This window comes from Nicotiana sylvestris, chromosome 8, assembly GCF_000393655.2.
Source record: "Nicotiana sylvestris chromosome 8, ASM39365v2, whole genome shotgun sequence".
NCBI lineage: Eukaryota > Viridiplantae > Streptophyta > Magnoliopsida > Solanales > Solanaceae > Nicotiana > Nicotiana sylvestris.
In genome coordinates, this window is record NC_091064.1 from 96,376,077 (window position 1) to 96,402,938 (window position 26,862).

The 26,862-nt window shown below is 39.5% G+C and overlaps 1 protein-coding gene across 2 annotated transcripts; it reads left to right on the forward strand.

Moving 5' to 3' along the window:
* Positions 1-681: 681 nt before the first annotated feature.
* Positions 682-26,615, forward strand: LOC104226891 (uncharacterized). Of its 2 annotated transcripts, XM_009778985.2 has the most exons (3): positions 19,586-20,271; positions 21,830-22,793; positions 22,875-26,615. In XM_009778985.2, the coding sequence occupies exon 3, from the start codon at positions 23,708-23,710 to the stop codon at positions 24,410-24,412; it is 705 nt and encodes a 234-aa protein (XP_009777287.1). In that variant the 5' UTR covers positions 19,586-20,271; positions 21,830-22,793; positions 22,875-23,707; the 3' UTR covers positions 24,413-26,615. The 2 variants fall into 2 exon arrangements, with proteins under 2 accessions (XP_070011474.1, XP_009777287.1); XM_070155373.1 differs by lacking the exon at positions 19,586-20,271 and adding an exon at positions 682-1,145 and having other exon boundaries at positions 21,830-26,615.
* The last annotated feature ends 247 nt before the right edge of the window (positions 26,616-26,862 follow it).

The following is a 26,862-nucleotide window of genomic DNA, read 5'->3' on the forward strand; positions in this document are numbered from 1 at the left end:
AGGAAGGAACAAGTGATGGAACAGGTTGTTCTTCTACCTAGGGCAACTTGACAGGGGGAACTGAACAAAGAAGAACTGATCCTCAAACCTTGAGGGAACATGTCCATGAACCTGTTCCTTAGTAACAAAACACTTGTGAGCACCTAATTTTTGCCCGACATAGGAAATTACTCCTAAAAAGTCAAAAAATAATTTTAATCACTTTTATAGAATTTTAGGACTTTTTCTTGCATTTATTTGCATTGTTCATGCATATTCAGAGTTGTTATAAACTATAGAAAATCATAAAATATTTAATTCTTCATCTGTTACATTTTAGACTTTAATTGCATTGTTAGCATCTAGTTGCATATTAATTGCATTACTAAAATATAAACTTCCAAAAATACTTTAGATATTTCTTGCATAACATTTTGCAATGATAATTTAGGATTAGGTAAATTAGATTGAATAAGTTAATTATGCAAAAAATGGGATTTAAATTAAATTTTGAGCCTAAAAATGGCTAATTTTGCAAAAAAAGAGCAAATAAAGAAAGAAAGGAAAAGGATCATGCCGAATTGGGCCATCTCCAGCAGCCCAACTTTTGCTCCAATTTCGCCTGCCCGACCCACCAGCCCATTACCCAACCAGACCCCCTTTCCTTAAAGACTCACTCTCCAAAATCCTATAGGAGGAAGGAACAGAACATATCAGATTTTCCCCAACCCTAGAGGCGTTTTTCCACCATCTCCAAAAGAGAACCCTTCCCCATTTTTAGAAACCAGCGACTCTCCCTCCGTCACTCAGATAAAAAACAGAGAAAAACTCTTCTCCCGTACGAAAAACTTTGCCACCCAATTCATCTTCTCCAAAAATCGGACAAACCTTACTCTTTCTCTTCTAAAAATCAGTCGATACACACGCAGCTAAAGGCTCGCACACGAGAAGCACTCAGCTTAGAGCTAGAAACAAAAAACTTTCAAAAATTCAAAAACTCAAAAAAAAAAAAGATCTGAAAACAAGCTTTGGGGAACGATTTTTTTTTTTGGTTTTAAAGGTTGCCGAAGGTTGTTGAATTTGTTGCTTCTACGTTTTGCTGAGTTCCATTTGGGTTGGCTTCTGCTCTTTAGTTGGTTTGTTCAAGTTTTTCTTTATTTGCCCAGGTTAGTTTGAAACTCCTCTATATTATGCTTTAGTAAATGATTAAACAGTTGAGTTCATGCCTAGTTTTGAGGATTTTTTGATTTCTGTTTTCTGTGTTATTTTCATGAAGCATGATGCCTCTTTGAATTAATTTGGTCCCTATTCTCCTGCTAAGAATGTTGCATTGGGTTATCCAATCATATAAGTTTAATTATATTTTTTTTAGTTGAGAATTGGTCGAATCTTCATTTAATTGTAGCAGACTGGCATAACTCTCCCTCTTTTTCTGTGATTCTGTTATTTAATGAAGTTTCCGTGGAAGCATATTTTAATTTTCAAATTTACTAGAAATTGTAGCTATAGTTTGATATTGAAAGTTGGGGTTTGAAAATAGTCATTGTAATATGAATATAGTTGTGATAATCACTTGAATTATTACCATAGTGACTCTTTAAATGGTTTGATTCCTATTAATTAAGCTCCGTTCATTATAGTGTCTTATTTTGATTCTTAAATTTGTAAACATTCTAGTGAACTAAAAGGTCCTAGGATTTTAACATTGTTGTCGTTTGAGAACAACAAGTTAGTACCACAAATTTGAACATGAAATGAGCTAGGAAAACTTAATGGAACCACTTGCATATTTCGGCCCAATTCATATAACTTCATAGTCAATAGACTTTGGCTGACTACCTTAGTTCCTTTCGGTAAAATCCTTTCCTTATCCCTGTTAAATTCCATGATCAATGGCCTCACAACAATCTCAAACAGAGGAAATAAACAATTCTCGAATATCGTAGTTTGCTTTAGGCACGATTAATAATGAATCATCACGGTTATGGGTACGGTTCTCGTCGCATGGTCGTGATACATAATTTCCAATTTTGAGTGCACATTTCATGTGACCCGACCACAACATCGAATATTAAAAAATAAACATGTTGTAGATCGTAAGTACGGTTCCCATGACGTGGTTTGCAATGTGTACCAAAACGACAAGTGTACGACAATCGTGACTTATTCCAGAAATAACTCCATAAATAAATAAAAGTGATTATAAAAGTTAAAAATGCACAATAGGTTTAAAACATGTAATAAATCAGATAATTAGGCCAATTAGTAATAGTTGAGCGACCATGCTAAAACCACAGAACCCGGGAATGCCTAACACCTTATTCCGGGTTAACAAAATTCCATACCCGGTCTTCTGTGTTCGCGGACAAAAAATAGAGTCAATTTTCTTCGATTTGGGATTTAAAATAAACCGGTGACTTGGGACACCATAAATTATTCCAAGTGGCGACTCTGAATTTAAATAAATAATCCCATTTCGATTTATGTCACTTCAATTGGAAAAAATCCCTATCCCCCTCGGGTAAAAAGGAGGTCTGACAGCTCTGGCAACTTTGCTGGAGATCGAACCCAGAATCTCTAGTTCAAGATTCAAGAATTCGAGCTTACAATAAACTGTTATACTTGGCTTTCGTTTATTATCTGATTTTTACTTGTTTGGGCCTAATATGCTAAATGTCGCTTTTTACCGCTTTGATATTGTTTGATCTATATATAAACTGTTACAAAACCCTTCTTTTCTCTGAGTCTTCTAAATCTTCTACGAAGTGCATGCTGGCATGACTTCTTTTCTGTTAGTGTCATATCCTTAATTTAGAACGAGGTTCGGACAAGTTGCAAAGCTAGATGATCCTTTGGTTACCGGTACGCTGCCCCCTTCGGCTCAGTTGTCCGCTCGGGTAAGCCAGGTCTAGAACAATATACCCAGGTTTTAAACATAGAATAACACAGCCTCATGCCGGATCCCTAGTAGGAACGTTTGTTTGTATCACGTGCATTTGACTTTGGGGACTCAACACAGGGGTTGGGTCCGTCTAAGATAGGTGTCCCCGAAATAAAAAGTGCATCCTGATGCATTTTACGTGTTACCTGTGCATCTGTTTATCTCGGCTTGCATATTGACCGGCTTCTAAAATAGGAAAAGAAAATTAAAAAAAAAGAAGATGAGAAAATAAAAAAAACAAGAGCGATAGGTAGGTATTAGAAAAATTCTGAAACTCTGTCGAAATTTTGAAAAAAGGAAAATAAGTTAATAGTTTCAAAAAGTCATGCTTTCCTGTTGCGTCAAAACTGACCAAACTACGCGAGTCTGATTCTCATCGGATGTGAGTTACGTAGGCAATCCTCATCGGTTCCGGCCCCAATTTTTAAAAATCCAAAAATATTTTCCTTAAATTCCTTCTTTAGAAGCATTTCCTTAGAAAATTCAAAAATAAATAAATCAGAAATCCGAAATATTTTTTTTCAAGTCCCTCTTTCGAAAATTAAGAGGCAACATCCAAAATCCAAAAATATTTTCTTTCTTTTAGAAGTAATTTTTCTTCTTCTTTAGAAGTCTTTCTTTCAAAAATTTTTAAAAAAAAAAAAACCAAAAATTCAAAAAATTAAAATCAAAATCCAAAAAAATATTTCCTTTCTTCTTTTAAAGCATTTTTACAAAAATTCCAAAACAAATACAAAAAAAAAAAAAAATCAAAACTCAAAAAAATATTTTTCTTTTGCCTTAAAGCTTTCATGGTCTGAGTTTTATAAATAGTAAAAAAAAGAGTTAGCTTATTTACTCCGTTCTCGATCTTTTCGAACTACGCAAGATCTTATTCATGCGGCGTCATGATACATAAGCAATCCCCATTGGATTCGATCATAGCCATAAAATTAATTGAGTGAAAAATAAACTGAAAAAAGAAAAAGAAAAAGTGAGTGAAAAAGAAAAGAAAAGAGTGAAAAAAGAGAAAAAAAGAAATAGAAAAAGAAAAAAAAAGAGTGACAAAAAATAAAAGAAAGACAGAAACGAAATGAAAAAAAATCAAGAGTGATTAAAGAGAGGCAGAAATAAAAGAAAAGAGGTACATACTGAAAAGGTTAGTTAACACCGAGATGAAACATGCAACTGTTCAACACATGGTAGAAGCGTTTAACTGTTAGATGTATTGCATCCAAGCATGCGATTTCCTATATGTTAAATGTCTCAAAACTAACAAGGTTGTTATGTGAGCAAATTAGTCAGGTTCTGTTCAGGTGGTTGGCTTTGTTGGTATGCGGTGATGAACGTGCAACCTTGCATGCGTCCACAACATTATACATAAAACCAAGCTCCAAATCCCAGAAATTACCATCCTTACCAAGATCCATATAATCCCCAATCAAATGTTCCCCAGTACAATTCTTGCTCAAGAGAGCCTTTCAAAAGGAATCAGTTCACCCCTATTGGTGAATCATACTCGGGCTTCCAAAAGCTAGTCAGACGAGGTTTGCTGCAGCCAGTGGCCCCAAACCAGACAAACCCTGAATCCCCCTCGCACCGAGTTGATGCTAGATGTGAATAACACTCTGGAGCAGTGGGACACAGTACAAAGGACTGTTGGACCCTCAAAAGGACAACTGAAGATTTGATCGAAGCTGAAAGAATCGTTCTTCGGGACGAAGAGGTTCCTGATGTGACGAACAATCCGTTGCCTGCTTACAATGAGGAATTCAATCCAGTACTGAAGGCCATTGAAGCCATTACCGAGATAGAAGAAAAGCCAAAAACGGTCTCCAAGCCTGAAAGTTCCCAATCAGACATGAGTCTCGATAGCCAGTCTTGCTTTCCTTTCTGTGTTCGGATTATTTCAGGATGTGATCCAGATGTTTTACTTTATTGTCTTACTTTTCAATATAAACCCTTCTATTTTTATAATTAAAAAAAATCATCAAAATTGAAAAAAAAATCAAATGAAATTAATATTTCATCGTCCAGGAATTTCTCTTTTCTTAATCTTGTCACTTTTCTTATTCTCTTTTCAGTTCTGTTAAATGCAGATTTCAATAACATGACATGCTTGCGGACTTCAAGCCCAGATCCTAAAACACTATTAGACCTCAAAATAATGAATCAAGAATTAGATCGCAATGAAGATAAGTTTAAGGAAATAAAACAAAGAGTTGGAACAACTGAAGGAAAATTGGTTCCAGATCTGATAGGTCCATACATTGCAACGAGAGTGCTACCAAAAGAAAGTGTTGTACCTGGGAAACGTCGAAGGAAGTGTCCCATAAAAAACTATCAATATAGGTGCAGTCAAAAGGTACTGTGTTTGATCCTCTATACAACATTAATACTTCGATTGGAATGAAGGCTTTCTTTCTCGCTATTCAAACACCGTTTACCCTTTTGTAAACCATTTGAGCCGGTTACTCTTCTTTGATTACCCTCTTTGGAACCTGAAAATGTTATTGAAAATAAAAAAATTGAAAAAATCAAATAAAAAATGAAAAGAAAAGAAAAAAGAAAAAAGAAAAGCAAAGAAAGATACAAAAAAGGGGAAGAAAAGACAAAGAAAATGAAATGAAAAATGAAAAAAAAAAGAGGAAAAGGAAAGGAAAAAGAAAGAGAAAACAAAACAAAACAGAAAAACAAAAAAAAATAAAAACAAAGTGCCTGAACTACGTTTGACTTGATTCCGAAAGGATACGTAGTCAGCCTCTCACTGGGATTCAGTCTCACCAAAATAAAAATTCAAATTCCCCAAAAGTGAAACTGGGGCAGCTGTTATAATGGTTCAGCGACGGTTTCGCCTGAAGGGTTCCAAAGTTGTAATTCAGTCCAAATTCTTTTTACTCAAATCCTTTTCAAGTCCTTCCGATCAATCGACAAGAATGTTTAAAGAATTGGAGGATACAATCGCTTGTATTTGATACAATCAAAATGAGAGAAATAAAATGAGAGTCTTATGAGTTTAAACCCTCACGGCCACTGTAAAACGATGGTAAGTAGAGAAACTAAAATGAGAGAGTCTTGTTAGTAAAAACTGGCAAAGAGCACTACAAGGCGATGGTGAGAAGAGAAATAAGAGAGGTCAGATCGTGAAAACCCACAAAGGGCACCACTGATCGAAAAAGAGGATCTTCAGTCACTGACATTGACGCAGTCCTGGGCAAGGTTTCTCGGTTTTGAGGCAAAAGCTGTGATGAATTTCTGAGAGTCATACGGTTTGCACGGATCGAGAATCCAGTCCAAAAGGCATGTCATGTTCATTGAAGTCCGCATATACTCCAGATAAGTCCTTCTTTACTTTCCCCGAAAGGGATACCTCTAGTCTAAATTCATTTGTACATTCCTTTGTTTGTTTTTCCATTGAATCCTTTTTGGTCTAACTCTACTCCGAAACTGAGACAAAGAAGGGATGACAAGACTGATTTACAGGGTTCTCATTTGATACAAGCTAAAAAAATGCACCCAGCCTCGTCAAGGGCAACAAGTCGACTTCGACCGGCCATGGTGGCTGATGATTTGAAATTAAAAACTCTTGGAAGGAGAAAATCAAATTGAAGTGCCTATAAAGGCAAATAAAGTTGAAAAGGTTGAGTCCCACGTGGATAACTGTCTCGTCAAAGATTTGAAAAAGCCAAGGTATCCCAAATGCTCTGAAATTGAAGTTCGAAGAAAGAAACAAGAAATGAAAGGCCTACGAAGGAAAAATAAAGTTGGAAAAGGTTAAGTCCCACGCGACAAGCCATTGTAGCAAAGTTTGAGGAGCCAAAAGTTCCCCTATGCTTCGAAGTTAAAAATTGAAAAAAAGGAGTCAGAAGTGAAAGGCCTATAAAGGCAAAATAAAATCAAAAAGGTTGAGTCCCACGCGATAAACCGTCATGGTAAAGTCTGGAAAAGGCAGAGGTCCTCCGGGGTCAGAAATGCAATTGGTATTCAGGAACCAACCAATTGCAGTTGAAAGGGCCGAGATCAAATGACTGAATTGCTCAAGGCCACAAAACAACCACCATTTCAAACAGGCAAATTGTTCTTTATTTGAAAAATAGGAAACAGGTGCAATCCAAAGCAACCTAAGCAGGTGCAACCAAAAAGAAACCGCGCGGAGACTAAAATTGCTCTGCAGCAACAACCCCAAAAAAGGGAAGTTTCCTACAAGTTCTTTCCCGCATTTTCTCATTCTTTTAAAAAAATAAAATGAAAAGAAATAAAAGGATAAAAGTTCAAAATCATGGTAGTATAGGGTTTCCAATCCCTAGCTACGTCTTTTCCAACATAGGGTCCCCAATCCCTAGTTGATGCCAACATAACCTGATGCTAGCATAACTTGATGCCAACATAGGGTCACCACTCCCTAGTTGATGCCAACATAGGGTCTCCACTCCCTAGTTGATGCCAGCATAACCTGATGATTTTCCAACATAGGGCCCCGCTCCCTAGTTGATGCCAGCATAACATGATGACTTTTCCAATATAGGGTCCCACTCCCTAGTTGATGCCAGCATAACCTGATGACTTTCCAACATAGGGTCCCACTCCCTAGTTGATGCCAGCATAACCTGATGCCAACATAGGGTCACCACTCCCTAGTTGATTCCAACATAGGGTCTCCACTCCCTAGTTGATGCCAGCATAACCTGATGCCAACATAGGGTGATCACTTCCTAGTTGATGCCAACATAGGGTCTCCACTCCCTAATTGATGCCAACATAGGGTCTTTATTCCCTAGTTGATGCCATCATAACCTGATGCCAGCATAACCTGATGCCAACATAGGGTCACCACTCCCTGTCTGATGATTTTCCAACAATAGTGTCAAGACCCCGGTTCGCCCTCCGTGAACCATGATGATGGCACCTAGTCTCTACGACTAGGTAAGCCTAAATTGCGGAAGAAAAACCAAAATTTACGGAAGTAAAACAATCTAAAATAGAAATAAAGCAGTAACAATGTTTAAATGTGTCGCTCGGCATACACCATGTTTAACTCTCAATAACAAAACATAAATCCAAGACCCAACAACCCACGAATCACAAGCTAAGAAGTACTACATAGCTCTAACTCCGGAGTGTCTTACAAAAATAGAAAATACAGAAGGGCTAAGTACTAAAAAAAGCAGGAATAGAAAGGGACTTCTCGGTTTGCGGACGTGGCAGATGTACCTCGAAGTCTCTAGAGCATTCGTCTCCATCAAGGATGGTAGGCCTGAGTAGTGGTACCTGGATCTGCATATGAAAAACATTCACAGAAAGGGCATGAGTACACCACAACGGTACTCAGTAAGTACCAAACCTAACCTCGGTTGGGTAGTGACGAGGAAGATCAGGGCCATACTGAGATTAAATAAATATAAAGATGACTGGATAAGATAAGCAGTACAATTGAGAATCTACAGTAAGAATCTATACAGGATAATAAGAGTACAATAACGGAAATAGAGATGAAGGCAAACCACAAGGAAGTACTACTCATAACAAGAATGATAACCGGGGATCTCTTGGTATCCCGAGGATCTGTTGGTATCTCGAGGATCTCTTGGTATCCTCAATATATGCTAGGGATCTCTTGGTATCCCAAAGATCTCTTGGTATCCTAAATATACGTGCCAAGGATCTCTTGGTATCCCGCACCTTAGTCCAAATTATAAATAGGCACAGGGGATCTCCTGGGATGCCGTCCCCTAGTCCCAAATAAAAAAACACACAGCAGCAATACAAGAATACTCAATAAATGCTAAAATTCGTACTAAGTAAAAGATAATTCTAGCCTAATATGCTTCACGTAATGCAATTAAGGCAGTTTAAGCAGATATGCAATTAAGTCAACTAAACATGCTTTTCTAAACTAACAACAGGCTAAATTCGCAAGTGGAATAAAACAGGAAAAAAAGGAACTCAATTGAAACACTTAAAGAAAAACCAGATTTTTCAACAATTAGCTCAAGTACGAACTCGTCACCTCACGTACAAAGCATTTCAACTATCAACTATATCATATCCTAAGGCGAAGGTCCCCCACACAAGGTTAGGCAAGTCACTTACCTCGAACCGGCTGAAAATCAACCTGAAACCATGCTCTTGCCACGAGTACTTGACTCCAAATGGCCCAAATCTATTCAATTCAATTGCATAATGTAAATAACACTTCAAGTAACTGATTCTACAATTAAATTCTAAGCTAATACGCGAAATTATGTAAAATGATCAAAATGCCCCTCGGGCCCACGTCTTGGAATCGGGTAAAATTTATAGTTTCAAAATCCTCACACTCTCACGAGTCTAACCATACCAAAATTATTCAAATCCGATGTCAAATCCCTAATCAAAACTCAATTTCTTGGTCTAAGAACTTTTCTCCAATTTTTATACAAATTTCGAAATTAAATGATGAATTCATGTTTAGATTAATGGGTTACAAGCAAAAAGGAGTCTAAAATCGTTAGCCAATCGATATCTCTGAAAATCCCTCAAAATCTCGCTCAAACCCGAGCTCTCAAGCTTAAGTTTTGATAAAAAAATATGGCTAAACTCTCTATTTTTGATATCTTATATCTGCCCAGGTAATTCCTTCTTCGCGAACGCGGTCAAACCCTCGCGTTCCGAAGCACAAAATGACTTTGACCATTTTTCCTCTTACGTGATCGCGACCAATACCTCGCGAACGCGATGCTTTGCACAGACAGGACTTCACAATCACGTTCCACCTATCGCGAACGCGATGCATTAAATCTACTGGAACTCAGTCGCTCATTTTCTTCTATGCGAATGCGACACCACCCACGCGATGTACAAACACTTAGCCCTTTGCGAACGTAGTGCCTTCCTCACGAATGGGAAGGCTTAATTTTCACCTTCCTCAACTATCTCTTCGCGAACGCGAGGGCCTACTCACGAACGCGAAGAGTAAAATTCCTCTGCAACAGCTAAACAAAATCTGCAATTTTTTTGCAACTTAAAATGATCCGTGGAGCATCCAAAACACACCCGAAGCCCCCGGGACCTCAACCAAAACTGCCAACCAACCCTAAAACATCATTCAACCTTGTTTCAATCTTCGGAACGCTCATAACAACATCAAAACACCTATTTTTCATCGGATTCAAGCCTAAGAATTCCAAAAACGCTAAAAATACGCTTTTGATCAAAAAATCTATCAAACCTCGTCTGAATGACTTGAAATTTGTCACACACATCACATTCAACACTACAGAGCTACTCCAACTTTCGGAATTCCATTCCGAGCCTCAAATCAAAATCTCACTATCGGACAGGAAACTTCAAAAATTCAATTTTCGGCATTTCAAGCCTAAATTAGCTACAGACCTTCGAAACACAATCCGAACACGCTCTTAACCCTGAAAGCACTCAACGGAGCTAACAGAACCATTGGATTTCCATTCCGAGGCCGTCTTCACACTGTTCCGACTACAGGCAACTTTCCAACACTTAAGCTCTCATTTAGGGACTAAGTGTCCCAAAACTCTCCGAAACTCAAAACCGAACATCCCAGCAAATCAAAATAGAAGAAATAAACTCAGAGAAAGCAGTTAATAGGGGATCAAGGCATAAATTCTTAAGACGACCGGCCGGGTCGTCACATCCTCCTACACCTAAACATCTGTTCGTCCTCGAACGAGCATAAAGACATACCTGGAGTAGTGAAAAGATAAGGGTAATGGCTGCACATATCCTTCTCGGTCTCCCAGGTCGCCTCCTCGACTAGCTGACCCCGCCACTGAACCTTCACGGATGCAATGTTCTTTGACCTCAGCTTTCTGACCTGCCTGTCCAATGTTGCCACTGGCTCCTCAGTATAGGATAGATCCTTGTCCAACTGGACTGAACTGAAATCCAACACGTGCGACAGATCACCGTGATACCTTCGGAGCATCGAAACATGAAATATCGGATGAACTCCTGCCAAGCTGGGAGGTAAGGCAAGCTCATAAGCAACCTCCCCAACACGTCTCAATATCTCAAAGGGGCCAATAAACCTCGGACTCAACTTCCCTTTCTTCCCAAATCTCATAACGCCCTTCATAGGCGAAACCCGAAGCCGAACCCGCTCTCCAACCATATAGGAAACATCACAAACCTTCCGGTCCGCGTAACTCTTCTGTCTGGAATGGGCTATACAGAGTCTATCCTAAATCACCTTAACCTTCTCCAAAGCATCCTAAATCGAGTTTGTGCCCAATAATCTAGCCTCACCCGGCTCAAACCAGCCCACTGAGGATCTACACCATCTCCCATATAAAGCCTCATACGGTGCCATCTGAATACTGGACTGATAGCTGTTGTTGTAAGCAAACACCGCTAATGGCAAGAAATGATCCCAAGACCCTCCAAACTCGATCACACACGCACGGAGCATATCCTTAAGAATCTGAATTGTACGCTCGGACTGTCCATCCGTCTGAGGGTGAAATGCTGTACTCAACTCCACCCGAGTACCCAACTCATGCTGAACGGCCCTCCAGAACCTTGATGTAAACTGAGTACCTCTATCTAAAATGATGGACACTGGAATACCATGCAGACAAACAATCTCCCGGAGATAAATCTCCGCTAACCGCTCCGAGGAATAAGTAGTACACACAGGAATAAAGTGAGTGGACTTGGTCAGCCGATCCACAATCACCCAAATAGCATCGAAATTTCTCAAAGTCTGTGGGAGCCCAACTACAAAGTCCATGGTGATCCGCTCCCACTTCCACTCCGGAATCTCTATCTGCTGAAGCAACCCACCTGGTCTCTGGTGCTCATACTTCACCTGCTGACAGTTGAGACACCGAGCTACGAATCCAACTATATCTTTCTTCATCCGCCTCCACTAATAGTGCTATCTCAAATCCTGATACATCTTTGCGGCACCCGGATGGATGGAATACTGCGAACTATAGGCCTCCTCTAGAATCAACTCTCAAAGCCCATCAACATTGGGTACATAAATCGGACCCTGCATCCTCAATACCCCATCATCACCAATAGTCACATCTCTGGCATCAGCGTGCTGAACCTTGTCCTTGAGGACAAGCAAATGAGGGTCATCAGACTGCCGCTCCCTGATACGATCAAATAAGGAAGACCGAGAAACCACGCAAGCTAGAACCCGACTGGGATCCAAAAGGTCCAATCTCACAAACTAGCTAGCTAAGGCCTGAATATCCATCGCCATAGGCCTCTCCGATGCTAGTAAATAAGCCAAACTCCCCAAACTCTTCGCCCGACGACTCAAAGCATCGACGACCATATTGGCCTTGCCCGGGTGATACAAAATAGTGATGTCATAGTCCTTCAGCAACTCTGACCACCTCCTCTGGCGCAAATTTAGATCCTTTTGCTTGAACAGGTGCTGCAAGCTCCGATGGTCAGTATAAATCTCACAAGGCACACCGTATAAGTAATGGCACCAAATCTTCAGGGCGTGAACAATTGAAGCTAACTCAAGGTCGTTAACAGGGCAATTCTTCTCATGTATCTTCAATTGTCTGGACGCGTAGGCAATCACCCTACCATCCTGCATCATCACCGCTCCGAGGATGATCCTCGAGGCATCACAATAGATTGTATAAGACCCCGAACTTGTAGGCAATATCACAATTGGGGTTGTGGTCAAAACTGTCTTGAGCTTTTGAAAGCTTGCCTCACACTCCTCCGTCCACTGGAACGGAGCACCCTTCTGGGTCAACCTGGTCATAGGGGCTGCAATCGATGAAAACCCCTCCACAAAACGATGGTAGTAACTCTCCAAGCCAAGTAAACTGCAGATCTCTATAGTTGAGGATGGTCTAGGCCAACTCTGCATGGCCTCTATTTTCTTCAGATCCACCTGAATACCCTCACTCGATACCACGTGGCCTAAGAATACCACTGAATCCAACAAAAACTCACATTTCGAGAACTTAGCATATAACTTCTTCTCTCTTAGAGTCTGAAGCACAATCCTCAGGTGCTGCTCATGATCTTCCTGACTCTGGGAATACACCAGAATATCATCAATAAAGACAATGATGAACAAGTCAAGATACATCCGGAACACACTGTGTATCAAATGCATAAAGGCTGCTAGGGCATTGGTCAGCCCAAATGATATAACAAGGAACTCGTAATGACCATACCAAGTCCTAAAAGCAGTATTCAGGATATCTGACTCCCGAATCTTCAACTGATGGTAACCTGAGCACAAATCAATCTTAGAAAACACTCGTGCGCCCTGAAGCTAGTCAAACAGATCATCAATACGAGGCAAAGGATAACGATTCTTAACTGTCACTTTGTTCAACTGGTGATAATCAATACACATAGAACCATCATTTTTCTTCACAAACAAGATAGGAGCACCCCAAGGTGATACACTGGCTGAATAAAACCCTTATCAAGCAATTCCTATAAGTGATCCTTTAACTCCTTTAACTCAGGATGAGCCATACGATACGGTGGAATAGAAATGGGCTGAGTGCCCGGCAACAGATCAATGCCAAAATCAATATCTCTATTAGGCAGCATGCTCGGAAGGTCAGCTGGAAACACATCGGGAAAATCCCGTACTACTGGAACTGAATCAACTGAAGGGGTATCAATACTAACATCTCTCACATAAGCTAAATACGTGTCACACCCCTTCTTAATCATACGCTGAGCTTTAAGAAAAGAAATAACTCTACTGGGAGTGTTATCTAAAGTACCCCTCCACTCAACATGCGGTACAGCTGGCATAGCCAACGTCACGGTTTTGGCATGACAATCAAGAATAGCATAATGGGGAAACAACCAGTCCATGCCCAAGATAATGTCAAAATCTACCATACTGAGCAACAATAAATCGGCTCTGATCTCAAAACCACTAAGAGCAACCAAACACGACCGATAGATGCGGTCCACAACAAGATAATCTCCCACAGGAGTAGAAACATAACTATGGGAACTCAAAGAATCCCGAGATACTCCTAAATATGGAGCAAAATTAGAGGACACATAAGAATAAGTGAAGCCTAGATCGAATAGAACCGATGCATCTCTGTGATAAACCAGTATAATACTTGTGATGACAGAATCGGAGGCAACAACCTCGACACAGGCAGGAAGGGCATATTATCGGGCATGGCCTCCCCCTCTAGGGCAACCTCTACCTCCCCGACCTCCACCTCTAGTTGGTTGAGCATGTGGGGTAGCAACTGGAGCTGTAATCATAGCCTGAGAACTCTGCGGGGCATGCTGTGGCTGAGAAGTCTCTGGAGGTGCACTCCTCCCAAGTCTAGGGCAATCCCTCACCACGTGGCATGTGTCACCACACTCAAAATAAGCTCTGGGAGGATGTGGCGGCTGAGACTGGCTAAAACCAGGTCTGCTGGACTGACCTCTAAAAGTACCCCGCGCAGGAGGCGCGCTAGAAACTGGAGGTGCGTAATAAGGCTCCTGAGGCCTAGGAGGAGCTGGAGAACTATTGGCTGCTGTAAGAGCTGAATGAACGGGGCGACTCATATAACACCTGCCATGACGAGCTGCAGCTGGGGTACGTGCACTAGAATAATGGCCCGACTCTCGAGATCTCTTGGCCTCCTTCTCCTCTTTCTCCCTAGCATGCATACCCTCAATCCTCCTTACAATGCTCACCACCTGCTGATAAGAAATATCCATCTCCAACTCACGAGCCATGCTAGACCTGATGTTGGGAATAAGGCCCTCAATAAACCGACGAATTCTCTCGCGAATAGTAGAAACCAAGGCTGGTGCATGCCTAGCTAAACTAGTGTAACTGACATCATACTCTGAGACAGTCATAGTACCCTGACGCAAATGCTCAAACTCTGCGCACCATGCGTCCCTAAGGCTCTGAGGAATATACTCTCTCAAGAACAGATCTGAAAACTGAGTCCAAGTCAGTGAAGCAACCTCATCCGGACTGTCTAACTCATAGGTGTGCCACCACTCATAGGCGGCTCCTCGAAGCTGGAAGGTAGTGAAGGAAACCTCGCTTGATCCTAATATACCCATGGTATGGAGAATGCGGTAACTCTCATCCAGAAATCCCATAGCATCCTCCGATGCTAGACCGCTGAATAAAGGAGGCTTGTACTTCTTGAACTTCTCAAGCCTCAACTGCTCCTTTTTAGAAGCCGCTACCCTATCCTCGGGCTGAACTGGCACTCCAGTCAGTATAGGAATAATCTCAGGGACCTGCTCAATATGCACTCGCTACTCAGGAGTGCGGGCGGCGGGAGTCTGTGCTCCTCCCCTGGCCTGAGATGTGGTTGCTGCAAGGGGAAGAAACCCTACTTGAGCCAGAGTGGTGTACATGCTCATGAATTGTGCCAAAGTCTCCTAAAGGGCTGGAGTAGTGGTAGCAGTAGGCATGTCAGGTGCCTGGACTCCGGCTGGAACTACTGGCAGTACCTTGGCGGCAGCTCGTGTAGGTGCTCTGGCTGAACCACGTGCGCGTCCTTGGCCTCTACCCTGGCCTCTGACGGCTGCAGTAGGGGGCGCGAGTGCCTGATCATCTCGGATAGCAAGTATCCTCACCATCTGTGAGAGAATAGAAGACAGAAATTTAGAATTGTGATGTCAAAATATCGCACGACAAGGAAATCAAATGAAGAGGAATTTTCCTAACAGTTACATAGCCTCTCGTAGATAAGTACAGACGTCTTCGTACCAATCAGTGAGACTCTAATAAACCGGCTTGTGATCCATGAATCCTATGAACCTAAAGCTCTGATACCAACTTGTTACGAACCCGGTTCGCCCTCCGTGAACCATCGGTACAGCACCTAGTCTCTACGACTAGGTAAGCCTAAATTGCGCGAGAAAAACCAAAATTTGCAGAAGTAAAACAATCTAAAACAGAAATAAAGCAGTAACAATGTTTAAATTTGCCGCTCGGCATACACCATGTTTAACTCTCAATACCAAAACATAAATCCAAGACCCGGAAACCCATGAATCACAAGCTAAGACGTACTATATAGCTCTAACTTCGGAATGTCTAACAAGAACAAAAAATACAGAAGGGCTAACTACTAAAAAAAGCAGGAATATAAATGGACTTCTCGGTCTGTGGACGCGACAGATGTACCTCGAAGTCTCTAAAGCAGTCGCCTTCCTCAAGGATGGTAGGCCTGAGTAGCGGTACCTGGATCTACACATGAAAAACATGCGCAGAAAGGGTATAAGTACACCACAACGGTACTCAGTAAGTGCCAAGCCTAACTTCGGTTGGGTAGTGACGAGGAAGGTCAGGGCCCTACTAAGATTAAATAAATATAAAGATGACATGATAAGATAAGCAGTGCAATTAAGAATCTATACAGGATAATAAGAGTACAATAATGAAAATAGAGATGAAGGCAAACCACAAGGAAGTACTACTCATAACAAGGATGATAACCAGGGATCTCTTGGTATCCCGAGGATCTCTTGGTATCCTTTACATATACAAAGGGATCTCTTGGTATCCTCAATATATGCTAGAGATCTCTTGGTATCCTGAGGATCTCTTGGTATCCTCAATATATGCTAGGGATCTCTTGGTATCCTTAATATACTTGCCAGAGATCTCTTGGTATCCCGCACCTCAGTCCAGATTATAAATACGTACAGGGGATCTCCCAGGATTCTGTCACGTAGTCCAAATAAAAAAAATACACATCAGCAAACAAGAATACTCAATAAATGCTAAATTTCGTACTAAGTAAATAGATAATTCTAGCATAACATGCTTCACCTAATATAATTAAGGTAGTTTAAGCAAATAGGCAATTAAGTCAACTAAACATACTTTTCTAAACTAACAATAGGCTAAATTCCCAAGTAGAATAAAATAGGAAAAAAAAAGGAACTCAATTGAAACACTTAAAGAAAAACCGGATTTTCAACAATTAGCTCAAGTACGCACTCGTCACCTCACGTAGAAGGCATTTCAACTATCAAATATATCATATCCTAAGGGGAAGGTCCCCCACACAAGGTTAGGCAAGCCACTTACCTCGAACCGACTCAAAATCAACCCAAATCCACGCTCTTGCCACAAGTACTCGACTCCAAATGGCCCAAATCTATTCAATTCAATTGCATAATGTAAATAACACTTCAAGTAACTGATTCTACAATTAAATTCTAAGCTAATACGTGAAATTATATAAAATAACCAAAACGCCCCTCGAGCCCACGTCACGGAATCAGGTAAAATTTATAGTTTTATAATCCTCACACTCTCACGAGTCTAACCATACCAAAATTATCCAAAGCCGATGTCAAATCCCCAATCAAAGCTCAATTTCTTGGTCTAAGAACTTTTCCCCAATTTTCATACAAATTTCGAAATTAAAGGATGAATTCATGTTTAGATTAATAGGTTACAAGCAAAAATGAGTCTAGAATCATTACCCAATCGATATCTCTGAAAATCCCTCAAAATCTCGCTCAAATCCGAGCTCCCAAGCTTAAGTTTTGATAAAAAAAAAGCTAAACCCTCGATTTTTGAAATCTTATATCTGCCCAGGTAATTCCTTCTTCGCGAACACGGTCAAATCCTCGCGTTCGCGAAGAACAAAATGACTTTGACCATTTTTCCTCTTACACGATCACGGCCAATACCTTGCGAACGTGATGCTTTGCACAGATACGCCTTCGCGATCGCGTTCCACCTATCGCAAACGTGATGCATTATATCTACTAAAACTCAGCCGCTCATTTTCCTCTATGCGAACGCGACACCACCCACGCAAATACGATGTACAAACACTTATCCCTTCATGAACGCGTTGCCTTCCTCGCGAACGCAAAGGATTTATTTTCACCTTCCTCAACTGACTCTTCACGAACGCGAAAAGTAAAATTCCTCTGCAATAACTGAACAAAATTTGCATTTTTTTACAATTTAAAATGATCCGTTGAGCATCCAAAACACACCCGAGGCTCCCGGGACCTCAACCAAACCTGCCAACCAACCCTAAAACATCATTGAAACTTGTTCCAACCTTCGGAACGCTCAAACCAACATCAAAACACCTATTTTTCATCGGATTCAAGCCTAAAAATTCCAAAAACACTAAAAATACGCTTTTGATCAAAAAGTCTATCAAACCTAGTCCGAATGACCTCAAATTTTGCACACACGTCACATTCAACACTACAGAGCTACTCCAACTTCCAGAATTCCATTCCGACGCTCGGATCAAAATCTCACTATTGGACCGGAAACTTCAAAAATTCAACTTTCGGCATTTCAAGCCTAAATTAGCTACAAACCTCCAAAACACAATTTGAACACGCTCCTAACCTTGAAGTCAACCAATGGAGCTAACGGAACCATCAGATTTCTATTCCCAGGTTATCTTCCCACTGTTCCGACTATGGCGAACTTTCCAATGCTTAAACTCTCATTTAGGGACTAAGTGTCCCAAAACTCTCCGAAACTTAAAACCGAATGTTCCGGCAAATCAAAATAGCAAACATAAACTTGGGGAAAGTAGTTAATAGGGGATCGGTGCATAAATTCTTAAGACGACCGACCGGGTCGTCACAAATAGGATCTCTAATCCCTATTTGATTTCATTTTAGATATAGGGTCTCCACCCCCTAATCTCTTTTTTGAGGATACACAATCCTAATTTTTATTACTTTTAATAATGAAGTAGTATAGAGTTTTGGTTACAAATAACTCACGAAATTTTCCTAGTGAAAACTGGGGCAAAAAAAATGTCGATCATTTGTTTATTTTGGTGTCTGAGCAGGTTATACCTCGAGACACAGGGTTCGAGACGACCAAAAGAAGAAGTTTCAATCAAGAATAATTAAAAAAAAGAAGAAAAAGAAAAACACAGAAGTAGATAAGATATGGACAAGACATGATTGAAGTCACAAGCTTTGCATATCCCGCCTTGATCTGAAAAGCTGAAGAAGAAAGAACCAGAACTTGCAGCTACAAGCATCAAGATTCAGATCAGAGTCTACATAAAGAACCAGCCAAGACTCAAGATCAAACTCTAGAAGATTTATAGATAGGAATCTTGTAACTCGTAGTTGATAGGCTTAGTTAGTCTTTTTCATTTTGATTTTAGAGTAATAAGGAGCTCAGCAAGCAGAAATAGCAGCAACAACAGTGAAATCATAGCTATTTGGTAGTCCCAGCTACCAAAGTTTCCAGAACTACACTGACGTGATTCCTTTATAGCCAAGGATATGTAGACAACCTCCAAAGCAAGATTCGGTCAAACTTTTTCAAAATGCTTCCCATGGAGCTTTAAACGGGCAAAAATTGCTTGTATTTGTTCACTTTATCTTTGCCCAAAAACTTTTCATATTTCCGAGCAAAGGGACAGATGTGAGCACCTAATTTTTGCCCGACATAGGAAATTATTCCTAAAAAGTCAAAACATAATTTTAATCGCTTTTATAGAATTTTAGGAATTTTTCTTGCATTTATTTGCATTGTTCATACATTTTTAGAGTTGTTTTAAACTATAAAAAATGTTTAATTCTTCATCTGTTACATTTTAGACTTTAATTGCATTGTTAACATCTAGTTGCATATTAATTGCATTACTAAAATATAAAATTCCAAAAATACTTTAGATATTTCTTTCATGACATTTTGCAATGATAATTTAGGATTAGGTAAATTAGATTGAATAAGTTAATTATGCAAAAAATGGGATTTAAATTAAAATTTGAGGCTAAAAGTAGCTAATTTTTCCAAAAAGTGCTAATAAAAAAGAAAGGAAAAGGGGCCTGCCGAATTGGGCCAGCTCCAGCAGCCCACTTTGCTCCAATTTTTCCTGCTCGACCCGCCAGCCCATTACCCAACCGGACCCCTCCTTTCATTAAGGACTCACTCTCCAAAACTCTAAAAGGAGGAAGGAGCAAAACATATCAAATTTTCCCCAACCCTAGCACAATTTTTCCACCATCTCCAAAAGAGAACCCTTCCCCATTTTTAGAAACCAGCGACTCTCCCTCCGTCACTCAGATCAGAAGCAGAGACGAACTATTCTACCGCACGAAAAACTTCGCCGCCTAATTCATCTTCTCCAAAAATCGGACAGACCTTACTCTTTCTCTTCTAAAAATCAGTCGATACACACGCATCTGAAGGCTCCCACACTAGAAGAACTAAACTTAGAGCTAGAAACAAAAAATATTCAAAAATTTAAAAACTCAAAAAGAAGAGATATGAAAACAAGCTTTGGGGAATGATCTTTTTTTTTTGGTTTTAAAGGCTGCCGAAAGTTGTTGAATTTGCTGCTTCTACTTTTTGCTGAGTTCCGTTTGGGTTGGCTTCTGGTCTTTAGTCTATTTGTTCAAGTTTTTCTTTGTTTGCCCAGGTTCGTTTGAAACTCCTCTCTATTAAGCTTTAGTAAATGATTAAACAGTTGAGTTCATGCCTAGCTTTGAGGATTTGCTTGATTTTTGTGTTATTTTCGTGAAGCATGAGGCCTCTTTGAATTAATTCGGTCCCTATTCTCCTGTTAATAATGTTGCGTTGGGTTATCCAATCATATAAGTTTAAATACATTTTTTTAGTTGAGAATTGGTCGAATCTTCGTTTAATTGTAGCAGATCGACATAACTCTTCCTCTTTTTCTGTGATTCTATTATTTAATGAAGGTTCCGTGGAAGCACATGTTGATTTTTGAATTTACTGGAAATTGTAGATATAGTTTGATATTGAAAGTTGGCGTTTGAAAATAGTCATTGTAATATGAATATAGTTGTGACAATCACTTGAATTATTGCTATAGTGACTCTGTAAATGGTTTGATTCCTATTAATTAAGATACCTTCATTATAGTGTCTTATTTTGATTCTTAAATTTGTAAAAATTCTGCTGAACTAAAAGGGCCTAGGATTTTAACATTGTAGTGTTTTGAAAATAATGAGTCAGTACCACAAATTTGAACACGAAATGAGCTAGGAAAACTTAATGGAACCAGTTGCATATTTTGGCCCAATTCATAAAACATCAGAGTCAATAGACTTTGGCTAACTCTCTTAGTTCCTTTCGGTAAAATCTGTTCCTTATCCCCGTTAAATTCTATGATCAATGGCCTCACAACAATCTCAAACAGAGGAAATGAACAACTCTCGAATAGCGTAGTTTGCTTTAGGCACAACTAATAATGAATTATCACGGCTATGGGTACAGTTCCCGTGGCATGATCGTGACACATAATTCCCAAATTCATGTGCACATTTTACGTGACCCGACCACAACATCGAATAATAAAAAATAAACATGTTGTAGATCGTGGGTATGGTTCCTGTGACGTGGTTTGCAATGTGTACCAAAACGACAAGTGTACGATAATTGTGACTTGTTCCAAAAATAACTCCATAAATAAATAAAAGCTGTTATAAAAGTTAAAAATGCACAATAGGTTTAAAACATGTAATAAATTGGATAATTAGGCCAATTAGTAATAGTTCAGCGACCGTGCTAAAACCACGGAACCCGAGAATCCCTAGCACCTTCTCCAGGGTTAACATAATTTCTTACCCGGTCTTCTATGTTCGCGGACCAAAAATAGAGTCAATTTTCCTCGATTTAGGATGTAAAATAAACTGTTGACTTGGGACACCATAAATTATTCCAAGTGGTGGCTCTGAATTTAAATAAATAATCCTATTTCGATTTATGTCACTTCAATTGAAAAAACTCCCTATCCCCCTCGGGTAAAAAGAAGGTATGACAACACTGAAGGAACATCTAGGGGAAAGAAGCTGGTTATGAAACCTTACAAGTACCAAAGTTCTCATCCCATTGAGAACATAATTACTGATCTAACCTCTGGAATCAAAACCAAATCTTCTTTGAAGAATCTCTATGCTTTTGATGTTTTTCTATCTCTTATTGAATCTAAAAATATTGCTGAGGCTTTGCAGGATGCAGAATGAGTGAATGCAATGCAAGATTGGAAGCAATTAGACTCCTTATAGCCTTTGCTGCTTACATGAAATTCACTCTCCATCAAATGAAAGTCAAGAGCGCCTTCCTCAATGGCTATTTAAAAGAAGAAGTGTTTGTCAAGCAACCTTCGGTCTTTGAAAGCAAGGAATGTCCGGATCATGTGTACAAGTTTGACAAGGCACTTTATGGACTTAAGCAGGCTCCAAGAGCATAGTATAAAAGACTATCAAAATTCTTGCTTGAGGATGACTACAAGAGAGGTAAAATTGGCAATACTTTATTCTTGAAAGAAAAAGGTAAAAATCTCTTGGTAGTTCAGATATATGTTGATGATATAATCTTTGGAGCAAATATTGATAAGCTCGGTAGAGAATTTGCTAAACTAATAGGGAGTGAATTTGAAATAAGTATGATGGGTGAGTTTAATTTCTTTTTAGGCTTACAAATTAAACAAAACTCATATGGAACTATGATCCATCAACAGAAGTATGTGAAAGAGTGACTTAAAAGGTTTAAAATGGAAAGTTCCAATGAAATTGATACTCCTATAGTAACAACCACAAAATTAGATATAGATGAACCGGTTCATCTATTGATCAGAAGTTGTATAGGGGAATGATTGGTTCTTTGTTATATCTCACTACCAGCAGACCTAACATTGTTTTTAGTGTAGGCCTTCGTGCTCGATTTCAGGAAAATCCAAATGAGTCTCACTTGATTCTGTCAAGAGAATCTTGAGATACCTAAAGGTCACCACTGACCTTTGTCTATGATATCAAAAAGGTAGTAACTTCAACTTAGTGGGATATGCTGATACTGATTATTCAGGTTTTCTTGTGGATAGAAAGAGAACCTTAGGTATGAGATAATTTCTTGGCTCATGTCTTGTGTCTTCGGCTACTAAAGATCAAAATTCCGTGGTCTTATCTACTGTTGAAGGTGAGTATGTTGTTGCTGCCTCATGTTATGCTCAATTGTTGTGGATCAAACAGCAATTAATGGATTTTGGAATTGATGTAGGTTGTATTCTCATATTTTGTGATAATACTAGTGCAATTAGTATGACCAAGAACCCAGTTCATCATAAGAGAACTTACCACACAGATGTTAGGCATCATCTTTTGAGGGACAACTATGAGAATGGGTTGATCACTGTGGAATTTTGTACTACGGACAAGCAAATATCTGACATCTTCAAAAAAGCTCTAAGTAGAGATCACTTTGAAAGGAACATGTTAGAATTAGGAATGATTAAGATCATCTAAAAGGAACCAGTTCTAACTCAAATATTTGGTTAGAAAATTGGGAATTTTTGTACATAATTAGATTAGATTTTGCTCAGTCTCATGCTTTCATCAGTATACTCTTGTGCCGTGTGCTAAAATGACTCATTAATCTCTAATGATAATATCTCTATTTTCTGGGAAAGTTCAGACTTACACAAGAGATTTCTCAGTGAAGAACCTAGTTTATCAATATTACTTGGTATGTATTCTCCACCCTACATATTTTGAAATAATTATATTTGGATCATGATTAAGAGAAGAGTCCCATTTAATCCCAAACCCTTTTGAACTTATCCATTATGAAATGAACCGGTTTCGTTCAAAAGTAGTCCAAATCTGCATTAAGTGCCTAGATTCTAGTGACACTCTTCAACGTCTTTTCAAACAAAATTCAGTTTGATTAGACTTCTGGAAAAGGCGGCTGTTACCCAATTAAACACCCCCTTCTTAAATTAATAAGGCCTTAGTGTTTCTTCATTCTAATTCTCAAGCCATCAAAATTCTCTCCATCTTCTCTCATCATGCAAACACACTCAACCTCATCTTTTCTCCTACCTAAGCATAGAAATGGCTAACCACTCTAAGAATCCCTCATCGCCACCCAAGAAAATCACACCCACACTACCTACTACACCTTCAACCACTCCCATCTCTAAGAAAGTAAGGGTAAAGATGGTGGAGATGCGGGGTATGAGAGAAATAGGGGGAAGTGGGTCTAGAGGAGCTGCTGAGGGGTTGGTTCAATTAGGGAAGGATGCTCAAGAACCTATTTCTTTTGAGCGGGAAACCCTCGCAGACCTAGTGAGAAATGTATCTGACAGTTACAATCCTAAAAGAAAAAGGAGTTTAGGAGTGAAAGTCCCAGGTACTGCCAGGGCAAATAAGAAAAGAAAGGCTGCTTCGTCAATCCCTATAGAGACTTCTCCTACAAGAGGAAGAGCTACAAGGAGTCAGAAAAAGCAAAGTAAGGCTGAGCTGGAAAAAGCCTTAGAAGAAAGTAAGAAGAAAGCTTCTGCTAAGGGAAAGAAGAAGGTGGTTGAGCCTGTTAAGGCAGTTGAAATTGATGAGATGGACCTGGTCCTTTGGGATAAAGAAGAGACAGAAGAAATGAAGGTTGTGACTCCAAAGGCTAAGATAGTCAAGACTTCCACAAAGAAGTCTGTTTCAAAAACAAAGTCTGCTAAGCCATCTACTTTTGCTAAAAGAACCAGGTCTGCATTGAAATCAAATCAAGTGAAAATAGTGGAGAATGAAGAATGGAGTGGAGCATAAGAAGAATATGATGCTGAGAAGGACAAGATGGTTAAATTTGGGAAGAGAACCATCTTGAAAGGTAGACTCCTCATGGACTTGGAGTAGGAACGGATGTTAATGCTGCTGGAAAAGTTACAGTTGCAAGGTTGGAAGGACATTGTCCTTCAGATGGATGGAAAGCTAGCTAGAAGTGAGATTGTGGAGTTCATGGAGAATGTGAGATCAAATATGGTAGGGTCACCAATGTGCTTAAGAGGGTGGCAGTGGGGTTTGATGATAAAGAATTGAGAGAGATCTTAGGTGTACCGGCTGAAAAGTACAATGATTATAAGAAGCTTAAATGGCCAAGTCTAGAAATCTCCCCACTGCCCTTGCCATTACTAGGATGTTTGGTGACAATGAAGACGAGCTTGAGCCCAAGGCTATTTACAAAAGTGAGATGAAGCCGCCTCACAAAGTGTTGTTCGAATTTTTTAACAAAGTTGTGCTGCCTAGGTAGGAAAGGAGGCACATTGCCATATTCATGGACCTGATCCTTATGGAATGTCTGGACAGTGGGAGGCAAATAAATTGGCCTGGATTTATCATCCAGCTTTTTGACAGGGTTCTAAATGGCACCAAAACTCACACCGTACCCTATGGTTTTATTCTCACTATTGTACTTGCACACTTCAAGGTACCCATCAAGAAATGGGAAGTTGGTACAAGCAAGAATCATTTTGGGGCAAACACTCTAACTGCTTGCGACTATGAAGTCCAAACCACTCCCAAAGAACCTGGTTTATCCAAAAAGGTACCAGTGAACATCAAAATGTGAGCTTTGGTGCAGGAAAGTGGGGCTAAGGATGTTGATATTGATAGGCTGAAGAAGAGGTTGGCAGAAGTGGAGACTAAGAGAGATGCTCTCAGAGCTGAGCTAGCAAAAGAAAAGGAGAAGAATGATGGCATTCTTCAGGATATGCTGAAACTGCTTCAAGCCAAAAACCAAGAACCTAGTCCTTTCTAGCCTTAAGCCTCCTAGCCTAGTTAGATCAACCAGTGACCCAGGTGAGATTTTTTTGTTGCTTCTTTTGCTCAAGATCTAGTGTTTTATTTCTTTTTATGCTTTATGGTAGGAACTTATCAATTAATGAAATTCACTGCTTCTATACTAGATGGCTAATATCCTTAGATTGATAGATGATACTTGATTCCATGATTGCATTTGAAGTAGCCCTAGTGGTTATGAGTAATTTCTATTAAAATCTAATTATTTAACATAATTATGCAACTTTTCGATGATGCAAAAAGGGGGAATTAGGTTGTGCTTTTACTTTGGACTGTGATGTTTATAACCAAATGAACCTGGTCCTTGATGATTGGTGACTTCAAAAAGGTAAAGTGTTCTAACTTTGCGTTGATGTTGAGTTGATTGAAACAGGGCCTACACTTATGAAAAACACAGAGTTTGTCATCATCATAAAGGAAAAATTTGTTGGCCGAGGTGATGTTGGTTTTGATGATTGATAAATGAACTCAAGCATGAACCAGGTCCATCCACAGTGTACACAGAAGCATAAGGGATGCACGTAAGGGAGATAAGCTTAACTTGTTATATCTGATATCTCCTGATAAAAAAGGTTGCATAATTGGTAAGGAGAAAGACTCCTTATTCAAAGAGAACACTATCCAAGATAATGAAGGAATTAGAAGTTGAAGTTAACTAAAACTCTTCCATCAAGGAAGAGTATAGCATTGGACTCTAGTTATTTCTTATTCTACTAACTCTATAAATTACAGGATGTTCTCACTTTACAGGTATGTCCAAAAGCTGAAGTTAAACGTGAGTTGAGAGTAAAATAGCAAGGCATTTTGCAAGCAATTCTTGTGTGCGAACCTGAAGCTACATGAACTAGGTAGAAGAACCAGTTCCAAGTGTCTGTCTTTTATTCTAGTTTCATTATAGCTAGTGATTTTTAAATTGTACCTTTCAGCTTTATCTAGAAGCAATTGTATTAGGTTCTTTGAGTATTCAAGTTAGAATTAACTTGAAGTTGTTGCAATAGTTAGAGGTTGGTTGCTACAACGGGATTAGAGATAATCCTTAGGTTTATAAAGAGTTTTTGCAAATGCTGTTTTGGCTAAGTGATTTTGGTGAAGTGTTGGGGAAAATCCTACTGAGTAGTAGGTCGTGGGTTTTTCACCTTTTGAGCCGAGTATTATTCACGTAAAAATACTTGTGTTTTTTACTTTACGCATTTATAATTTCCGCAATAGCAGTTTAAGGAATACATAGAAGAACCTGGTCCTTCTAAAATCTGTACATACAAAAATTGAAAATCACACAAATCCCCGCTCCCTCTTGTATGGTATTGAAGTATAAAACATCACCTTATCTCACTGAGTTGCGCAAATCAAATCCTATTCAGTGTGAGATTAAGGGACAATGTAGTATAGGGTTGATTGAGGACAAGCATGTACTAATAAAA

Coding starts and splice junctions, on each gene's coding strand:
- LOC104226891 (XM_070155373.1), top strand. CDS start 23,708: ATGGCTAACCACTCTAAGAATCCCTCATCGCCACCCAAGAAAATCACA.